Genomic DNA, 21,597 nt, shown 5'->3' on the forward strand with positions numbered 1-21,597 from the left:
TGATCAGTCTGCTGATACTTTCCCCCCTATTTTACCTCTTCCCATACATAACTCATAAACACACACCCCTCTGCCAATTTTGGATGATACTGCATGCAACTGAATGGTTTCTTTATTTTATTAAAAGGCTGCATATTAATATAGTAAATATGAAGAGTAAAGAAGATATGAGACTGGGTATATAAATGACTTGAGATTTAATTTATGGCCCATCCCCAGTATGCACAGAAATATTTGCATGCCTTGAGGATGGTCTCTGCTGTCAAATCCTTATTAACTTTTTAATAGGAGCCAGATGATTGCAAGCAGCAGGCAATGTGTTTCCTATTTCCTAGTCTTGCTGTTGCCAAAACAATTCCCATCTATTACCAGGGTTGCCTCTCCAGAAGTGATGAGTGGTTTCTTTTTTCTTAACTGGTCAAGCAAAAATGGAGAAAAGAAAATTAGAACAATCAACACCAGCTACTGTACCTCCTGTTAGCTTATATATATATTTTTAAATAGGTGCCGCTTTGCTATTGAGACAGATACAGTGACCTAACATTAATGAGTTCAAGCTACAGCAGAGAGAGGCAGAACGAATGTGGCATCTCCCTTGAGTGGTTTCTTAGTCAAGTTGGGAAGAATGTGCTGAACGTTTTACTCCAATCTCTTCCCTTACAATGGTTAATATTACACCATTTTTACTGATAGATTTTCAAAAATCACACTGTATTTTACTATCAGTTTTACTACATCATTCCCATTATTCTTGGATGATTTTATTTCATGGCCATGTTGAGCTTCTTGATAGATTGATATTAGCCTATACATTTTAAACCAACAGATTGTGGAAGCAAGAACATGGCCCCATCATTAAGATTGTAGAATCATTGTAAGTGCCCTCTGGTTTGAGTACTTCAAACAAATCTTTGGACATACAATTCTAATATGTATGTATGTATGTAGTGCTCCAGGTTCTATGTGGTAAATCTAGGAATTATAGTTAAAAAATAAGTAGGTTCTAGACATCTGAAATCTGCCAACCAACGTAGCTCAAAGACTTTGCTCTAAAGTGTTCCCATCATTGATTATAAAGTTGTATATAGCCTTATAAGACTATATACAGCTTATAAAGACTATAAAGAGGCACTGGGGTTCTCTGCCCTGTCCCCAGTAAACAAGGCTAGGCATTGCTCTTTCTATGTTTTCAGAGGAGGTGATGTTAGCAGAAGAAGACAAGAATGCTGAAGAGAAGTCCCCCTTGGATGGTGAGTTCCTAGCTTTGCATTTCTCTCCTTGCATGTTGACTCGGTAGCTTTAATGCAAAAGATGGGACATATGCTCTGCTCCTCAGTTTGATCCTAAAAAGAGCACTCTACAGAGCATTTTGCACACCAACCCATTTTGCTTTGCTATTGTTCCCCACAGCAAACTCCATGAGGGATTCTTGACAGATTTCTAAAAAAACAGTAGATACTCATGAAAGACTTGTGTTCCCCCATCACGCCCTGGTGCAGAGTAACATGCATTAGTTCATCACGTTTTGCAGAACTGCACATCCACCAAGATCAAGAGAGTTCTGCTGTACTGCTTACTTCTGGTTTGCCAGATGTTGCACTGGCCAAAGTGCATAGAAACAGAATGCTTGAACTGTGTACAATGATTGGCCCATCCAGCCACTGTTGTCTGTCCTTATAAACAGCTGTTCTCCCGAGTCCCACTGAATCTGGAACTTTCTGCATGCAGACTGAATTAAGGTTGCAGATGTAGCTGAGGTCCCTTCTTTGTCTATTTATCAACTATTCCACCTCTTCCTGTCTCCACTGTAGTTCCTTCTTCTATCTTTCTCTTTCCATGCATTGTCAGGCAGAGCCATTTCTGAAAGCTTAATCCTGGGAGGCACAGCAAGAAGATTAGCAGAAGGCACTCCAGTAGCTGGATTCACACATCACATTTAACCAGTTTGATTTAAGTCTGAGATTTTTAGACTGTATGTGTTAGGTGAGCCCAGATGGTTTATGGTCCTGTATTGCAAAAACTCAGAAAATGGGTTTATTCAGTAAGCAGGTTAAACATGTTGTGTGAAATTAGACAATGAGTTGGACAACACTGTGTTACTTCTCATGTTACCCCTTGAGGTAACATTCCTTTAGTGCACCATCATGCTGACCGTCCCCTATCCAAGAGTCTCATGTGGACATGTCAGACATGATGGTGCAAGAAAGGAAAGCTCTTTGTTAGCTCAAGGGGTAACATGAGAAGTAACACACTGTTGTCCAACTCATTGTCTAATTTCACACAACATGTTTAACCTGCTTACTGAATAAACTCATTTTCTGAGTTTTTGCAATACTGGACCATAAACCATCAAATGATGATCTGAGGAGGGAAGAAGTTGAGAAGGTTGTCTCCAGTTCTAGAAAGAAAGAATTCACTGGAGTCTGGAGCTGGCAATCAAAGTAGGGGACTGAGGAAGGCATAGTAACTGTATAAGATACAACAACTGAATTTAGAAGTGAGAATAGAAAAAGACAAAGATTTCAGCACCATGGACAGCTCAGAATTCCACCCACCCACCCAAAGAACGAGAGATCACACTTTTTTGATTCAGCATTTTATTTATTTATTTGTTAGATTTATATCCTGCCTTTGGTTCAGGAGCTCAAAATAATGCATATATCGCTCCCTTCTCCCCACAACAAAAAAACCCATGGAGGTACATTGGACTGAGAGAGTGACTTGCCCAAAGTCACTGAGCAAGCTTTGTTATCATCATACTGTGTACAGCCTTAAGGCTGACATCTAATCTAATTTTATTTAGAGTGGGAATGTTGATACATGACACTAGTGATTTTTTTTAAGAACCCTTCCTCCTTTGATAAATTATTGGTCCTTGAGAATCAGAGGCACAAAATACTTGAGAATTGAGATTAGGACAGCATTCTTGGTGTAGCATTGCTCTGGGACACTGTAGGGAAAATAAAATCATGTTCAGGCAATCATGTGGTGGGCTCCTTCACATAACAGTCCATTGGGAGGGAGGCAAAGTTATGATTTTAATAGCACAACACTTTTTCCCAGCTTTGCTTGATTCCAATCTCATGCCACTATGGGGAAAAAGGGTTGTGAGTTGCAGCCTCACCAACACCCATCCTCTGTCCCTGTTTTGATTGCTAAGATGCTCAAAAATGCTTGGAGGAAGCTGTGCTTAGCTGGAAGGCTAAATAAATAAATGGTCCTTGCCAGAGAAGGATGGAGAAAGGGAACTGTCAAGGGGTCGATTGGTTGTCAAGTGGTTGGTCTACGGCTGCTCCGAAGCCACCCTCCACTTGGAAAGGCAATTTCAGTCTCAAAGCTGCTGGGAGTTGAAAAAGTTTGAGTCTCTGTCGAATGCTAATGGCTACATCATTGATAGAGTCTTTCCTCACTTTTCTTCCCCCTTTTTGTGTCTAGTGCTGAAAAGAGCAACAATAAAGAAAAGCAAAAATGATCTAATCCATGCTGAAGAGGGAGAGGATCACTTCACAGATGTCTGCTCTGTGGGTAAGTCAGGACTCTAATGAGAGGCATTCCCCTTCTCTGGTAGTTTCTCTGGAAGCCAAAGATGGGCTCTGTTCCACAGCCAAAGGGGAGGGGGTTCAGGGTCATCAATGAGCAAAGAACATTGTCAAATCAGCCCTTGGGGTTGCCCTTGTTTAATTGTAGAATGCCGCTTGGGGAGCATGTTAAGCAGAATGCAGCTAGATCAGGCCCTAAGTTCATCTATTTTGGCATTCTGGGTCCCCCACTGGCCAACTGAATGCATTTGGGAAGCTCACAACCCTGAATGGAAGGGCCACAGCCCTCTTCCACTGGTCCTTCCTAGCGACCTGCATTTATGGTATTCTGCTGAGGATTCTCGAGTGCTGGATCCTCCAGGAACCAGTCTGCTCCCCTTTTCAATCCATTCAAAGGGGTTGCCATTGGCAGGTCTGTTAGCAGCAATTCCCAGGACTGTGGCTCAAGGCAAGTGATGCAGTCACCTTGCTGAGTGATAGAACTGTGGGATTTAGAGAGACTCAAGGAGGAAAGTAATTTAGCCCAAACTTCTGCTCGCCGTAGAGTGTCATTGCAACAAGAGCATCCTTGTTGGATAACTGGCCAGCTTCAGCTGAAATCCCATGAACAAAACACGATGATCTCAGCTTCACAACCATTGAGGTTAGGAATGTGACTCATATTTTGTTTTTAGTAAAACTGAAGTTAACCTTTCCCATTGGAAGAGCTTCACTTCATCTGGATTATGTCCTTGATTTCAGACGTTTCTCATGCATACCGTTCCACTTCTCGTAAACTGTACACTCGAATGACTTGTGGTGTCGACTTCATAGCATTTTAATGCAGATAATTTCTTGATGTGGTTGTGACAGCTTGTAGGAAATTTACTGTATAATTACCCACCGGCTCAAAAAAGTGCTGACCAGTAGGGACCTCTTGCCAGCTGTTATGCTTTGTGAGTTGTTTTCTAATTCCCTTAAATTGTTCTGCAAGAACCTCATAATCAGTTTCCAAAGCAACATGTGGTGGCAAGTGATAGAATTTGCTTGATTAAAAAAAAAAAAAGATAGGATGGAAGTATGATGGTTCAAATGTGGGAGAAAAGAAGATATTTGTAAAGACTAAGACTGCAATCCTACAGGTGCTTCTCCTAGGCAAAGAAACCAGCTACATTACACACAGTTGTGACTACTACTCCTAATTCTACCAGTACTATTATTTATTATAACGTAATATTTCATTAGATATTTATATTATAAATCTTTCAGGGACAATTGAGGACAATGTTGTCTATGCAGCTGCCCTGCTGAAATGATGAGAGCCCTTGCCTTCCCCTATTAGATTGTTCCTAGATGCCAATTAGCCAGGTGCATCCAACCCATAAAGACTAAGGGAAGTGAGAACAAATTTGGGAGAATGGGTCAAGAGCCCCATAGATTTGGTCACCCTACTAGATAATGCAGCAGCATTAAAAAGGGAGCACAAGCTATGATGTGTTCCCACTTGTATAACTGTGGTGCAGAAGATAAAAGGATTCATTGCGTGATACATGAGAAGCTCCAGGGATGATGTTGGGATATAGAGCGAAGAACCACGCTGAGATCAGAAGTTTTAGCTCTAGTGTTTATTGTTCTGCTCCACAATACAGAATCCTGCTGAACTTAGAAAGTACCAGTGTTTCCTACCAGAAAAGCTCAAAAGTTACGGCGGTTCTCTTCTGGATTTCTTGATAGGGAGGTGAAGAGAACCAGTACTGCGCATGCATTTTTCCCCCTGGAGAGGGCCCCCCTCTCCTTCATCAGCAATGTCCATAACAGATGAAGCCCAGAATTACCTACATCTTTAAAAATTAAACCTAGATTCAATGATTCAAGGCCCATGAGCTTGTCTGATATGTTCAGAAGGACAATCAGGTTTGGGAGCTGGTGGCAGTAGGATGCAGTTGGGCCCTCCTAGTATGGAATATGATTTCTCATGTGATTAATGGCAGCTTGGATATTTTTGACTCTTGGAGTCTGCTTCTCTCTAAGAACAAACCTGCTTTCTTCTATGACCACAGGGTCTCCCTTTGCCCGGGCCAGCCTAAAGAGCGGCAAGAATGAGAGCTCCTCCTATTTCCGGCGGAAGGAGAAGATGTTCCGCTTTTTCATTCGGCGCATGGTGAAGGCCCAGAGTTTCTACTGGATAGTCCTCTGTGTTGTGGCCCTCAACACCATGTGTGTGGCCATTGTGCATTATGACCAACCAGAAGGTCTCACCACCACCCTTTGTAAGTCAGGTCTTGTTCTGTCAATTCTACTTCATTGCTGATAACACAAAAGGTTGGCAATCCAGCACCAGTGATGATGGCAGCACCAATGCCTGGATATTTGCTGTTTTTCTAGCCATAATCCTAAAATGGTATGAAGCTTTAATTGGAAAGTTGGGTCACATCTATGACTTGAATTAATGACCTGAATGGAATTGGCTGATCGAATCAAAGGTCTCCAAATCAGGTGGATGGTATGGAAGCCCCAAAGCCCCCTTTTTAAATTGATTTGGAAAATCTAGTTGGATTGGCCCAATTTCCAGAATTGGGCTGAATAAACTCTCCATATCAGATTACAGCCTATCTATGTGCCCCAAGATGCTTAGCCTTTCCTTCTCAAGACAACAGTGGTTGCAGCTGCGCCATTCCCAAGACCGGATGTGAGCAAAAGGTAAAGGTAAAGGTTCCCATTTAGTCATGTCCAGCACTAGGGGGCAGTGTTCATCTCCGTTTCAAGTGCTGGGTAAATACCCTCGGGTATTTCTGCACACCCTGAGCAAACTGGGAAAATAATTTCCACGTTATCTGAGAAATCTGAAGCGGTAACAAGCCAAAAAGTAAGCTTGATCTCTTTTTTGGATGGTTTAGAGGGAAACCAGAGGCTGGTTTCTCTGAGTTTTGCAAGCTCTTTGTTCTTCTTTTCCACAAAGGAATAATGGATATAATAAGGTGATGGGAATACAGAGAGTTGGATATATTTCTGATTTAAAACTTTTCCTCCATGTATGTTGGGGCTAAGTGGCTAAAGGGGGCATTGGTCTTCCATCTCCTTCCTGTTTGTTCTCCTTTTTTAAAAAGTAAAATAAAATAGCGGGAACCAAGAGAACAAGAGTTCACATTTACAGAAATGATTTCAGCAGAGATTTTTTTCCCCTAAAGAAGAGAACTTTATGAACAGATATTCATCTCCCAGCTGGTGTCAGAAAGAATGTTCTTGTTAATTACCAATTGAGTGAAAAATTATACAGGCTACATACAGCGGGGGGGAAAAAAAAAGGCAGAGCCCATTTTAATCACAAAAATGGGATAAAAGCAGAAAAATATTTCAGCAGCATGGAGGCTTAGGAGGAGAAGAGGTATCGTGAAAGGGTTACAGGCACATTGGATGAGGAGGAGGAGGAGGATGATGGTTGATGATGGTTGATGGTTGATGGTTGATGGTTGAGCAAGATGCATCTCTGGGGCAAGAAAGCCAAGGATTGGTGTCTTCCAATGAAACTAGGCCAAACACTTGTAGGGAAAACATAGCATGAAGCATCTTCTGAAGGAGGTTGAGCAAGCAGCCTGGAAGTGGAGTTTGGGGAATGAGGAGGGCCACCTTATTTGACAATATTTATCAGGCAGGCCAACTTGGCTGGGAACAAGAATCCAGTGGCCCTGCAGACATTGCTGTATTTGCAAAACAGCTATCCCACATTTGTGTTCCTTCACATCCTCAAAACAGGAGGATACAATTCAGTGAAAATTAGTCAATTAATATAAAATATTTTTAAAAATACCAATTCAACATATATTTTAAAGCACAACACTCTGAAAATTCTGAAGGTCCAGAATGACAATACAATGACAGAAGCAGCTGAACAAAAGACTGGATAATAGATGTTAAATCTGGTTTAAAAACATACAGGGCTAGGCTTGGTATAACTGTAAGTGAACAGTTTGATGTCTGATGTTCAGTCCCCAGCATTCTTCATCATTAGTTAGCTGAGAGCAGTATTATAGTTCAACAACTGGAAGGCTACATCTTCCTTGCCTCTGCTCAGAAGTTTGGTAAGGAGTTGGAAGAACAACCATTGAATAGGTCCATCCACAGCCTTGCCACAGAAGGCTTTCCTTCCCAGACATTTCAGAGGAAGCATATCAAAGATTCTCATGAGGTGTAGCGCTACTGGGTTACAAAGCTTTCTGATTTGGCCAGATGTTACCCATGTGACTGAGCTGCTTTACATCACTTTGAGGGTGTTGCCTGGTATATCTAGTGGCCGACTAGAATAGTTGGGAAGAGATCTGGGCTCATGAGCATCACTGGCAAAGAATCAACTGGATATTAGAACTGTTCTATGGAGCAAACTAGCCTGAAAGGGATCCTTTACAGAAGTATTCATGAGACCAATTCAAAGGTCAAAGGATGGCAAGATTCAGCAAGTCTCTCTCTTTACCTTTGTTGTGCATTCTGTTGGGCATTAGTTATAGCATCGATGTGCAGTGAAACTTCACATTTCTGTGAGGGTAGAAGCCCTGCAGTCTCTAATTTGATGACTTTGTTGAGTATGTGTGAAGTTGAGGCTTGGGTAAAAAGTCTGATACTTCAGTAGGAAAAGGGAGCACAGGCTGGACTGAGTCCTGCCTAAGCATTATATGGCTACCTCTAATTCAATCTGCCTGGGATGAACTTAATTACATTAAGAATTACCTTCGCTGTAGGGTGTGCCATTTTGCCACTATTCCTTTCTCTCATCTCCCTTCATCCTTTACTTTGTCTTTCTTGAAACGCTCCAATGAATTTTCTCAGTTTGACATTTCCAAATGTTTGAAAAGCTCTGAAAGGATGAATGGCATGGGTTTCTGGGGAAATGTGAGGTGCAAGTGGTACGCACACTACATCGAGCTTCTGGAGGAAAGGCAGGATACAGATCCAACTAATAGAATTTATGGGAAGGGAAGGGAAGGGGATAGATGAGCTGAATTCCAGTAAACCTTTGCAGAATCACAAATGTTTTGGGGACCATGTCTGGAAACCACTGACCTCCCACATCCACAGTCTTCTGTTCAGTCAGGTATTCTGGGTGACGTAACATCCTTAGTTCCTTGATAAGATTGTGTCTGCCTGCAAAGCTACACCACATTCTTCCTGTGGATATCAGTATGCAGAGCAGAGGAAGTCTTCAAAGCAAGCACTCTTCCTTATGTCTGCTGAATATTTTAGGTGTGAATTCTGGAAGGGGGATGGGGAACCAAAGTTTAAATATTCACAGTCCGTTTGCACGCATGCTGGTTTGCAGCAAAGTGTGGGGCAGCAAAGAACTGGATAGAGTTAATAGCAACCTCTCTAGGCCCTCTTTCTAATGGCTTCAGACTCTGAGATGTTCAATGAAAATAGAATTAATGTATTAGTGATGAGACAGTGAGAAAGAAGCTGCTAATGATCTTATTCAAAGGTATTGCACGGGAGAAAAAGAAGTGTGGCCTTTACCAGCAGTACAAATTTTAAAAATCGAATTGAATTATTTGTAGCTAGTTCTTCCCTTCCCCTTCTTTCATCCCGTTGCATGAGAGAAGGCTTCTGAGGTTGCTTAAATTAAATCCAGGGGCGGCCAAACAATATAGAATAGCATTTTCTTTCCAATTAGATGGACAAGGCTAGATCCAAAGAAATTATGATCCTGATCCATCAGCTGGAAGGGAAGGTGGAACTTGGGAGACCTTGTGTAGGAAGACGGGTGGATAGTTGTGAAATCCAGCCTTCTCCACTGTGAGAGGTGTCCCTATAGACCTGGGATTTTAACTCAGATGGGTAGCTATGTGAATCATGGTGAAAAGAGTTGGCTTTTTAAAGGGAAGTGTGAAAGAAAGAAATGATGGAAAGATGAGGTTTAAGTTCTAGCAAAGCAATACAGGAGGAGGGAAATGAGATCTTGAGGCCCTGACACTTTGGTTGTTTTCACACAGCAGGCTTAATCAGGTTAGCTGAAGACCCAGCATGCATTTGCAAAGTATGCTAAACCTGCTTCATTATATTGTGCCTTAGCATACTGAACAGTCCCAATATGCTAAATTGGGATTAGGTCCTTAATTTATTATTCAGTGCTTTGTTCATAGCCAGAAAATGGGTTAAATCATTAACCAGGTTAAACAAGTTGTGTGAATATAGCCTGTTTTATCTTGGTTTCAAAGAATCCATCTGGAAAACTGAACGACGTCCATGGGGAAATGAGAGATGTAGTTAATATCTAGTTGCTGTCTCCACTTGTCTTCCAACTGCAGCTCTGGAAGGCCAGAGCAGTTTATGTAACTAAACATGCATTGATTGCTTGTCTCAGAAGTCAGTTTGATCGATCAGCTGAAACTATGTGTTGTTTCTTTGGCATTTGCCAGTGGCTGTGTTCATATAACATGCTTAACCAGGTCAGTCACAGATCTAGCAGCTTAAACAGCATTCTAAGCTTGGTTAGGTTTACCCTTCTTTTTTCTTTGGTGACTCAATGAGTTGCATGGACATGGACCATCTGCTTACTTTATGGTTCAATGTACTGTGTAAATTGAGAAAATGGGTTAATTGGACCAGCTGTGGTGTGAACGCAACCATTGTGTTAGCGGAGATATTTTTGAATTTATGTTGTGCTATTGAATCAGTTACCACTTCTAAGGGCCACACAAAAGTAGGCACGCCTTGTATCTTTCAAAATACGTCTATTTTGTACGCTCGTTTCTACACTTTTCAGTCTAAAAACTGTGCTGCAAAATCAAGAGAAGCAATTGAATTAAGAGGATAAATACAGAATAAGAAAAATAATTGTTTGGGGAGGTTGGGTTCTCCCTCCAAAGCATAGCTTGTGGATCCCTGGTGGTCAGGAAACCCTTGTTCTCTGTGAAATGTTTAGATATATTTTCCTATTAATGATCACCCTACCAGTTAGGGCTTCATTTCTACAATGAAGGGACCTGTCGCTCATTTCCTGGTATTTTCTTCTAGATTTTGCTGAATTTGTCTTCCTGGGTTTGTTCCTCACCGAGATGTCTTTGAAGATGTACAGCCTGGGACCAAGGAACTATTTCCATTCCTCATTCAATTGCTTTGACTTTGGGGTAAGAAGAGAATGATGCCAGTCCTCTCTGCAATAATGATTTTATGCGTAGTGTCCCCATAGAAAATATGAAAATGTAGAAAGAATTGTGTCTACTTCTTCAGGTAGGGGTGGTGGTGGAGGACAGAGAGGGAGGCAGGGAATTGGAAAAGCTCTGGCCACCCAAGGGACCTCAATCATTGCCACAGAAAATTGGGAAATGCTGCATATGGATCACCATGATTGTGGTGGACACCTGCATTCAGGAGCCCTTGCCATGATTTGTAGAACCTATTTGTTGGAATGCAGGAGAGGACCTCTTCCATTTTGGCACCACAGCTTTGGAATATGATTCCCCTGGAGGCTGATGTCCTGAAATCTGTGCTAGGAGAAGACCTGGCTTTTTATAGGATTTCACATGCACAGCTTAGCCACGCCTTTGTCCTTTAAGTACTTCTCTGTTTTACTATTCTGTGTTCGAAATTACGTTATGCATAGCTGATGTTGGCTGATGTCGAAAAGCTAAGCAGGGATCGATCTGGTTAGCAGCTGTTGGATAATTCCTAGGCTAAACTGGGAAATGGAAAAAAAAAGCTTCCCAAAGGAGGCAATGGCACATTGGTTCTACACCGTTATGTAGAAAATTACACAGACCTGTCCATGAAGTCACCAGGAGTCTATTGTGAATCAAAGTGGACTCTACCATTTTATTTGACTTACTCTGATTATTTTTCCTTGGTTTTTTTTTTGGGGGGGGGGGAATTGAGACAAATATTTGTGAGATAAATATTTTAAATAACTAAGAAATGAATAAAACATCTCTTCTTGTTTTACTACATTCTTTTATGCCTCTGTGGGCGCTGTTGTGTTCATCCTGAAAGAAATCATTAAGAGATGTTTGCTTATTTTCCATAATTCTTTCCTCTACTCCTAATGGGGTCAAGTGAGAATAGAGAGGCCCCCTCTCCTGGAGCATGGACAATCTTGATCTAGCTACCCTTGAGTGGAAGTCTCCCAGCCAGCTTTCTTTCCATGCCCAAAGGTATTTCAACTATATTCTTAATGGCTAGCAGACAGCTTTTCTTAAAAGCCAAATCTTGAATCTGTGCAGAAATGTGGGGTGCACAAAATCCTGGCTGTTTGGTCCTCTGTATTTTGGGGGTTCAGCTGAAGGTCTTTGGCAGAGAGGGTAGTGCAAGATTGTCATCGCCTGTTTCTGAACCATTACTGCACAGAACCCTGGAGGAATTATTCTGACCTCGTGGCTTCAACTGTGTCATGTTTGCAAAAACAGCAAATAGCCTTTGGCAAATGTCCATTTCTACCAGAACAAGTGACACCAATTAGCTGCTTTTCTGGCAGGTCTCAAAGGAGAAACCACTGTCTGCTATTCAGGCCCTGAAGCTAGGCTGGATTCATTGTTGGCATGGATGATCTGCACAGTTGGCAGGGATCAAGCATTCTGCTCTGGCTGCCCAGTAAGAGCCCGATTGGCCACAATCAAGGCTGCAACGTGCTCTCTCTGTGTGTGAATCAGCCCCTGAATTGTGCTTGGAAATTTCAGCTAGTGCTAAATCCCATCTGCTCATGCATTGACTTGGTTGGCTTGCTCGTACACCACCAGGAATGGTGCAATACGTCTCATTGTAATGAAGGAAGCAGCCGGTAGGTGGTGATGGCGCATCTACCTCCTAAATCTGCTGCCCCAAGATTGAGGAGCAATTTCCAACATCTTCCCTTGCTCTTCTTTCTCAGAATACTCAGGTAATTCTATAAAATGGAAGTGTCTTCAACTGGAGGTGTGTCTATTGTAAAACAGGAAAGGTGGTCACCCCATGCAGGAGCACCTTGTAGGAATGAAACATTGTAGCTGCTTCTTCACATTTGCAGAGGATCTTGGATGACCCTCTTTCATGAAAAAGCTAGAAGCAAAATCTCAAGTCCTTGAATCACACTCAACTCTTGGTGACTCCATAGACACATCTGTGGGGTTTTCTTGGCAAAGACATGCATTTGATTTCCCTCAGCCTTCTTTCAGGAATTTGTTTCCAGTTCTAGCCCATAGCCCTGGAATATCTTTACAATTGCCCATCCAAGAATTAACCAGTTCTGACTCTGCTTTGCTTCCGAACAGAGAGAAGGTCACTTAACACTGACGCTATGTTTCTCTATTGGTGGCCAATTCACTGGGGTATGGGGGAGAAGAGGCAGATAGGTAGAGAGCAACAGGAAGGGCCTGTGCATGCCACCTATGATTTCTACCTTTATGGAAAGCCCTTCATTATTTAAAAAGCTTCATCTGGGAGAAAGAAGTCCTCAGTCAATCCGTAGAGAACAAGTGGGTGTTAAATATTCCAGTATTTAGAAAACCATGAACTGCTTCTTTGACTGCAGCTGTTTCTTTTTGCTCAGCTGCACACAGAGCTGGTAATCAGCTCTTCAGCTCAGGCATTCCCAGGGGTGAGAGGGAGGGAAGGAGAGAAGGCGCTTTGTCATTTGCTAATTCTCTATCATTTGCCAATCCTGCTGGGAACATGGCAATGTCTCCTTTGGTGACTGTCATTACCCTGTTCCCTGCTCTGCTTTCCCCATTCTTGTCTGTCTGTGACTGCTTTTCTTTCTCCGGAGGGCAGGGACTGTTTTGCCACCACTTCTAATTTGACGAAGTGTCAAAGAGAAAGAAGTTGAGAAAGGGAAGGGCGGCAAAGATGCAGAAAGACATTGCTGTTACGGGTGCAGAACTCTGAAACAGCCCTGTGCCTGACAACGTATGGTCATGCGGACGGGAAGAAAGAGAAAAGATGGGCATTTGCTCCCTTGATGCTTCAGGGGGATGTAGGTTAAGTTGACTTGTATCGCTTCTTGCAGCCAACGGTTTCTTAGCAAGTAGGGAAGAACCTGGTTCTTCTGAAGTGCCTCTTCAAGACACAGCTTAAGTCTTGGTCTACATGGTGCAAAACAACGTAGGACTTCTCCACACCATTCTGGATGTGCTCTGCAGCCTGTGATGCTGTTGGGATGTACTAAAGCTAAGAAGATGTTGACACCAGATTAAGAGGCGAACGAAGCCCAATTGAAATAAACTCAAAAACTCTAGGGAGAGCTTTACTGTAGCTAGACACCTTTCTAATTTTTCAGAGAAGAGTGTTCACAGGAGCACATTTGCATCTGCTTTGGTTAGCTCTTATGGGCTGAAGGTTTTGTGGTGTACCTTTCTTGGATCATGCTGGCACTTATGGTAGCAATAGTTCATACACTGATTGGTGTCCCAAGTTGCACATCTCTGTTCTACAAGACTTAGCAGATACAAGGCTGGAGCATGACCAACATCAGGGTCTTGGCCTCTGCTTGAAATGAAAAGTTGTTCTTTTCTGTGCTCCGAGATGCTTCTGTAAGATTGATTATGTAGACAAGGATGGAGTTACAAGAATTCCAGCAACTGAACTATTTCCCATCATGATCAATATACCCCTTACATATACGAGGGTGGAGGCTTTCTCATTTCCTCCTTTACTGCATTTCTGCAAACTGGTGAGCCTCTTCACTATTCACCGGAGGTTGCAGATGACTCTTTACAAAGCCATTTCCTGAATTCTTATTAGTCCGGGTACTGACCATTACAACAGAACAGGGGGATATTTTTAGGGCTGTGCAACATGGTGCATCAGAGGAATATGGAGCCTCAATACCCCCCTCCCCCCAATTCCTCCAGTTTCTTCAAATGTTACATGCCTGCTCTTCACAGCTTCCCTGTGATTCTGAGAAAAGACAGGTTCAGGTTAAGAAGTTCCTGTGTTCACTCCTGTAGAATCCAGGATCAAATTCAGATCTAATGTGCTGCACAGCCCTAGCATTTTTATAAATCTGAGGGGTCCCACTTCTTCCCGCTAGGTAATATTGTGCAATCAATGTTTTTTAACCCAATACATCAATACAAATATTATGTTCCTCTATGGATAGGAGAGTTGTGCTGAGCCTTTATTTTTGCTCTAAATCAGGCCAGAGTATTCTTTCATGCATCTGTACTTTTTCCCTGGAGGTTGACTTTGAACTGCAAAATTTGTGGTCTCCTTTTTGGATTTCCTTCCTTCTTCCTTGTCCCCTGTTTTTTCATTGCATCTTGTAATATTTATTTTCTGACCACCTGGGCTGAGCTGGGAAAAAAAACAAAAAACAAAAACAAAAAAACTCCTGTCCATCTTTCAGAAAACAAAATAGCAGAGAAGTGCCATTGAGTAAAAAATGTGAAGTCTAGTGGAATGCTAATCAAAGAGGGAGTTGCCAATAAAGAAACGAGGAACAACTAATCTGAACAAAACCTGATCCTGTTAGCAGAATGGAGACATTCGCATACCTGATTTTTAAATACATATTAAGTTTTTGTGTACAGTTAAGCTGGTGTTTTTCCTATGATATGCCTAGAAATATAATGTAGGAAGGTGAAGCAATGTTTAGAAAACTGGTGTATTATGTAGTTGGACCAGCTCTTTGTTTAAATTTCTACTTGGAAGCAAAACAGAAAACGTATTTGCCTCTGCATAATGTGTAAAACAAGCTGCCTATCAAAGTAAATCAGGACACAGTTTGGAAAGTAGCATTATAGCACCCCAATACGAATTTAGCAGAGCTAAGTCTGCACTTTGTATACCGACTGCTGAAAAAGGGGCAAAAGAGTCCAGCAACTGAGGTGGATCTTGAGTATATTTGCAGATCTAAAAAAACCCTAAGTGGATTATGTGATTCACTCCCTAAGAATTTCTTTTTTTCTCAGCCATCCCTTTGCCTTCCCAATTTCTGGCATTTCTCCGCTTTTTACACCTTTAAACAACAAAGGTCGTAAGAGTTAGAAATGTGGATTCTTAGAATGTAATGCTCAGATTAATATTAATTGATGTAATAATAATAATAATAATAAATGATGTAATAAGATAGGTTTTTTCCCCCCTCTGCTACAGCAGGATTTAAATAGATGGATTGATGAATAGATGGAATGCAAAGTCCTGTAACTACCAGGAAGGCATTTGCAAGACTAGATCCTTCCTTTTGAAAAATGCAGATTGTCCAGGAACAGATGGCTTTTTCTTTTATTTTCTGCTTGAACCGACCATCTCTTGCTTTTGCTGTAGGTGATTGTGGGAAGCATCTTTGAAGTCATCTGGGCTGTGGTGAAACCTGGGACCTCTTTTGGCATCAGCGTGCTCAGAGCCCTCCGACTGTTAAGAATCTTCAAAGTCACCAAGTAGGTTTCAGATTAATTTGTGGGAATTGGTGTGCATGAATGACAATTTGCTTCCTTTAAAAATGTCCCTTTGTTTGCTGATCTTGTTGCATGTATATCCCATTTTCAGCTGAGTGCTCAAAGGGAATGTCCCTCCTTCTGTCCCAATCCAACATCTCCTCTCTCCCTTTTTTCTCCAACATGTCTCCTCTGGCAATGATGGACAGGTAGTGCACTTAAAAAGAATAAAATAGATAAAATAAAATAAAAATGAGAGGTTGTGTAGGGAACTGTGTGCTTTCCAACTAATCATGCTGTTTTCACCTCAATAACTGGAGAAAAGATTCCCATCTTTGATCAGAGGTCGTGATGTAGAAGAGTAGAACCACTATCCTTATGTTTTAAAGAATTATTTGTTAGGTTTTTATCCCACCTTTCCTCCAGGATATCAATCCAGCATGTAAGGCTCTCCCCCTTCCATTTTTCCTCCACAATAAACAGCCTGGCAAGATAGATTGGATGGTCATCACTGGCCCAAGAAAACCCCTTACCTTCCCTGTGTTTTCTCCATTTTCTGGAGAGTTGTGTTCATACAACACCCTAATGGGCCCTCTGAACTTGCTAACTGAAACCTTAGTCATGGATGCCATTTTATTCTTTTCCAAGGTTAGCTATTCATCAAGGTTCATGGCGTTGTCTGAATCCAGAAGAGAGAGTTAACTTGAGGTTACCCCTCTCTTCCTGTGTCCGGCAGAGACAGGAGTTAAGACTTTCTGTTTATAGAGTGAGAGACAAACTGGGTGAGGGAGACAGTTTGGGCTGGCCATCCCAATTTCTTTCTTAAAAGTCTGTTTTTCAAAAAGCAAGCAGAGAGCAATCCCACTGTATAAATTGTATGCCTCTCAGTTTGTTGACTGAGTGGTCCCTCATCACAGGTAGGTGACTTACTTGCACTTAGCACCAGGCTCACGGAGGTTATGGAAAAATGCCTTGTAGCAGCCTTGCCCAACCAAGACTTCCTTCAGGTGGGAATTGAGTTCCTACCTTCCCGGATTGAGGAAAGTGACCCCATATGCTATCGTAATCATTGTAATTTGGTTTACTTTGGCATCCTAGGTACTGGAACTCTTTGAGGAACCTGGTGGTCTCCCTGCTGAATTCGATGAAATCCATCATTAGCCTGCTGTTCCTCCTCTTCCTCTTTATTGTCGTGTTTGCCTTGCTGGGGATGCAGCTCTTTGGCGGGCAGTAAGTTGAACCCAAAAGGCTCTCTGCTGGATAGACACTGAAGAAGCTGCTGGTGACATAATTAAAGGCTCCCAGCTGGGGCCTTCAACCCCTTCATGCTTCCTGCTTCTCCTAATGGCCCTGTGGGCTGGAAGGGTTGCTTGAGAGTGCCATTTTTTTGGCTGCTTGAGAGTGCCAGTTGCTTGAGTTCCAGTTAACTGAGAGTCTACTGTAGATCAGGTCTGTGTGTTTGTGAGGGATGGAAGTGGGTTAGAAATGTTTTGAGTCAGGAATAACTCAGGCTATTCAAAGTTTCCCTATCTCATGTTTTTAACCCTTGTTGGATTATAAGCCCATCATCCCAAGCCAGCATGGCTAATAGGCAACAGTGTTCAGAGTTGCAGGCAACAGTCTCAAGGGACCCAAGATTCATGGGTCTTGATCTTGAGAAGTCTGTTTCAGAACCAAAATGAAACTTGTGTACCAATTATAATTCAGCTATTGTATTGAATGCCTTTCCTCAGTTTGAAATTTACTGATGTGTGAGTGTGTGTGTGTGTGTGTGTGAGAGAGAGAGAGAGGGAAACACACACACAAACACACATACACAATTCCCTCTGCTCCTGACCTCCCATTGAGGTCCTGGAATGAGCCGTGTTGCTTAGACAGCCAAAGAATCTAGAAGTTTCCAGGAATACAGAAACCCTTTAAAGACTTCAAAGCAAACTGAGATAATAAAACATACATGGCAGATGCAGAAAGCAGATTCATCTCTTGGGAGTGAAACCTCCCTGTGGGAGAGAGTGGAATATTATAGAGAAGGGAATGCCTGACTGAGTGCACTGATGAGAATTCCGTGGTGCAGGGTCACCTCTGAAGCATGGAATGTCAATAGCTGGGGCATGGAGTATAGCAAACTCTGCTTGGAGTCCTTCTTGAAGACACCTGATTATGCTCCCTGAGAAGAAGGATGCAGTGATCAATGGATAAAACCAAACATGGAGTAACAAACAAGCAAACACTTCCTCTTCGAAAAAAGCCCATTCTTCATTCTGCAAGCCAACATGTTTTGGATTACATTAGTAGTCTTTTCAGTCACTGTGTATCCGAATCAACCTCAGCTTTTGGATGGAAAAATAGCCATGCAGTTTATGGGTCAATAAGGGTGTAGATAGGGTAAGAGTGGAGAACAGGTATTTCACCAAAACAGGAACTGAAACGTTGCCATTTTGTTTGTGTTGTCTTGCTGGTGGGACCTTGGGTGGGCTCTCAATGTTCTTCTACATTCCTACACTGCCTATATATTAATACTCAGCCTCTTCCTAGGTTTCACTTCAATGATGAAACACCAACCACCAACTTTGATACATTTCCCACTGCCATTCTCACTGTGTTTCAGGTAAGAAGTGTCTTCTCCTCCTCCTCCCCCCCCCCTCCTGCCCCTTTTGGACACATCCAGAAGAGGCTGTCACTTCTGAAAGGCTGCATATGTGATTGTCAAGCAACTTTTATCCTGTGAAAATAGGACTCCGTTTGGAGGGACATTTGGACAAGCAGAGGGTTAGGTAACCCTACAGTAGCTGGCTGCAAAAAAGAAGTGGGAGGTTCGCCCATGGTCCAGAACTTGTGCATCTTGTCTTATAAGCAACTGATCTCCTTGGGAACGAAGGAAGTCCCTAGTTTTCCTCTGACATAGTATCATAGCCTTTAGCTTTCTCATTATGCCTACCACCAAAACATTCCTCTCCGTGATCCTCTCTGCTGTGGCACATTGTTAGCAGCAGCAATAACCTGTTTTCCATTTTTGCCTGAAGCACCCTAAATTAATGAGAACAATAGCTAGAGAAAGGCCTGGAGGTCATGCTGAAAAATATCACCTCCCATCTAGCACTCCTGTTTCTGCACGGAATGCTAATTGGGGCTGTGAATCTTAATCAGGAAGGGAGTGAGAGAAGAACTCACAGCCTTGAGCTAGACAAGGAGAGGTGGGGAGAAGAGGGAATGGATATGGAGGGGGCAAATCCTGCTGCTTTTGCTATTTCTTACTAGGAAGAGGATCCAGGCCAGGGGTCCACCGCCAGCCCATCCAGAGGGAGAATGCTCAGTGATTCAAGAGTGAAAGGAGAGAGAGAGTAGTTTGGGGAAAACTGTCCTAAAGGACAAACACTGCATTTCCATAGTTTGATTGCCTATTGTTTTATTGTGAGTCCTTCAATGTACTACTTTTGGTTTCCTCAAAGTCTCCTTTGAGTCAGTCTTGACTTTGAGTGATACTCTGGACACACGCATGTAATTTTCTCAGCAACAGTACCAAAGTGGGTTATCACTGTTTTTTTTCCCAGGATGTCCTGTGAACTTAGTCTAGCTGTAGATGGGGGTTTTCTAGTGGTCTCTCATCAAAGTCTGACCCTGCTTAGGTTTTAAAACTGCCAGCGTTAGCTCAGTGCTGCCATTTAGATAGATAGATAGATAGATAGATAGATAGATAGATAGATAGTAATAGATAGATAGATTAGATAGATAGATAGATAGTAGAAGATAGATAGAAGATAGATAGATAGATAGATAGATGGATAGAAGATAAAAGATAGATTAGATAGATAGATAGAAGATAGATAGGCAGGCAGGCAGGCAGGCAAACATCTCTAATTTGCAATAAATGGAAATACCCAGGAAGCGATCACCCCACCATATCCTGCCTGAAGCAACTTCTCCATGGTGGGACTATCCTTGCACTGGAGAAAAGAGGCTTGTTCTTTTCCTTCACAAATACTTTTCCCCCCTTGCTCAATGACTTTTCAGATTCTGACTGGGGAAGACTGGAATGCCGTGATGTATCAGGGCATCGAATCCCAAGGGGGTGTCCACTCTGGGATGTTCTCTTCGATCTACTTCATTGTCCTCACACTCTTCGGTAACTGTATCCTTGCCCGGCTGGAATTTGATTTGCTAATGGTTGCTTGATGCCACTGCTTTGCCAGCATGTGCACATTCCAAATCAGCAACGGCCCTCTTAATGGGCGGCTGATGAAAAGTTACCGGAAAGCCATTAGCTCAAGTATTGATTTATTGTGAAATGCAATTCTCTGTTGTTGTTTTTTTAAAAAATCAGGCTCTTTAGCTCCTGAAAACAATTGGAGTCCTCGTCCCAAGTCCAGCTCTGTATCGCCTTTTCTCATGAATGAATGTTACCTTGATTTTGTGAAATATTTAGAAGCCATTACTGTCTTTTCAACTGGTAGGAACAGAATGTGTGACATTTATCTGTCCATAAGATGCTTTCAGATGATCACTTTTGGAGAATTGTACTGTTTGTTATTCTAGTTGTTTCAGTTTGGGCTGTCCATTTTTGCTGGCCTTAATTGTTTAGTTTTAATGGATTTTGTAAACCACTCAGAGTCTTCTGGAGTGGGCAGCTCTTTTAAATTAATTAAATTAAATTAAGAAAGGCCTTGGTCATAATCCAGGGAATGTCTTCTGATATGTTTATGTTCCTTGGTTACTTTTCACTATTGTGGATAGTGATCGTTTTGAGTCCTTTGGGTCAGACACTACTTCATTTGCATACTATAGATGGGAAGAAACAGTGCTTTATTTATTTATTTATTTATTTTATTTATCATATTTTTTCACCGCCCATCTCCCCAACATGGGGGACCCTGGGCGGTTCACAATAAAAACAGTTTAAAATTCAATAAAATAATAAATAATAACAATGATCAATAAATACAAAATACAATGAAATCCAAGTAACAGCAGATCTAATTCCACCCATAAGGGGACAAGACCAGTCCCGGCAGGACTAGGGAACGAACCAGCCCCAAGAATGGCTCTTCCTCTCCCCACTCCAAGCCTGGTGGCAAAACCAGGTCTTCAGCCATTTCCTGAAGTCCAGGAGGGAGGGGGCTAACCTCACTTCTGGGGGAAGGATGTTCCAGAGGGCGGGAGCTGCTGCAGAGAAGGCCCGCCTCCTGGACCCCGCCAGATGGAATTCTCTTACGGGCGGGGTCCAAAGCATGCCCCCTCCGCATGTCCAGGTGGGACGGGTTGATGTAACGGGTGAGACTGTCCCTTAGGTAAACTGGCCCCATGCCATGTAGGGCTTTAAAGGTGATAACCAACACCTTGAATTGGACCTGGAAGCAAACTGGCACCCAATGCAGCTCGCGGAGCAAGGGAGTGATATGTGCTGATCTTGAGGCACCTAAAATTACTCGCGTGGCTGCATTTTGGACCAGCTGTAGCTTCCGGATACTCTTCAAGGGTAGCACCATGTAGAGTGCATTACAGTAGTCTATATGGGAGATGACCAGGGCATGAGTGACCATTCGAAGGGCATCTCGCTCCAGGAAGGGGCGTAACTGGCACACAACATATTGTGATTTGTAACACACTTAATAAAATCTTCTCATCTGAGATTTCACCTTCTAAAAATACCAAAATCCTATGTTGGAGGCTGCTCGTAGCTTGAAGTATTGGGATTTTCTTCCTCCTTTTAATTGAAATTTAATCAGATCACTCTCTGCAACTTTTTTCAATCC

The 21,597-nt window shown here is 42.3% G+C and overlaps 1 protein-coding gene across 1 annotated transcript; it reads left to right on the plus strand.

Moving 5' to 3' along the window:
- Window positions 1–1,201: 1,201 nt before the first annotated feature.
- On the plus strand, window positions 1,202–20,020 carry LOC134506309 (voltage-dependent N-type calcium channel subunit alpha-1B-like). Its single transcript, XM_063316461.1, has 8 exons — window positions 1,202–1,250; window positions 3,436–3,525; window positions 5,579–5,788; window positions 10,521–10,633; window positions 15,738–15,850; window positions 16,946–17,077; window positions 18,383–18,455; window positions 19,859–20,020. Exons 1-8 carry the CDS (start codon window positions 1,202–1,204, stop codon window positions 20,018–20,020), a joined length of 942 nt encoding a protein of 313 aa, XP_063172531.1.
- Window positions 20,021–21,597: the final 1,577 nt, after the last annotated feature.

This window comes from Candoia aspera, chromosome 16 (genome assembly GCF_035149785.1).
Source record: "Candoia aspera isolate rCanAsp1 chromosome 16, rCanAsp1.hap2, whole genome shotgun sequence".
Classification (NCBI taxonomy): domain Eukaryota; kingdom Metazoa; phylum Chordata; class Lepidosauria; order Squamata; family Boidae; genus Candoia; species Candoia aspera.

Excerpts from the sequence above, each read along its gene's own strand:
- LOC134506309 (XM_063316461.1), top strand. The coding sequence starts at position 1,202 with ATGTTAGCAGAAGAAGACAAGAATGCTGAAGAGAAGTCCCCCTTGGAT. Across the intron at positions 10,634-15,737 it reads TCAATTGCTTTGACTTTGGG|GTGATTGTGGGAAGCATCTT; the intron begins GTAAGAAGAGAA and ends CTTTTGCTGTAG. Across the intron at positions 17,078-18,382 it reads ATGCAGCTCTTTGGCGGGCA|GTTTCACTTCAATGATGAAA; the intron begins GTAAGTTGAACC and ends GCCTCTTCCTAG.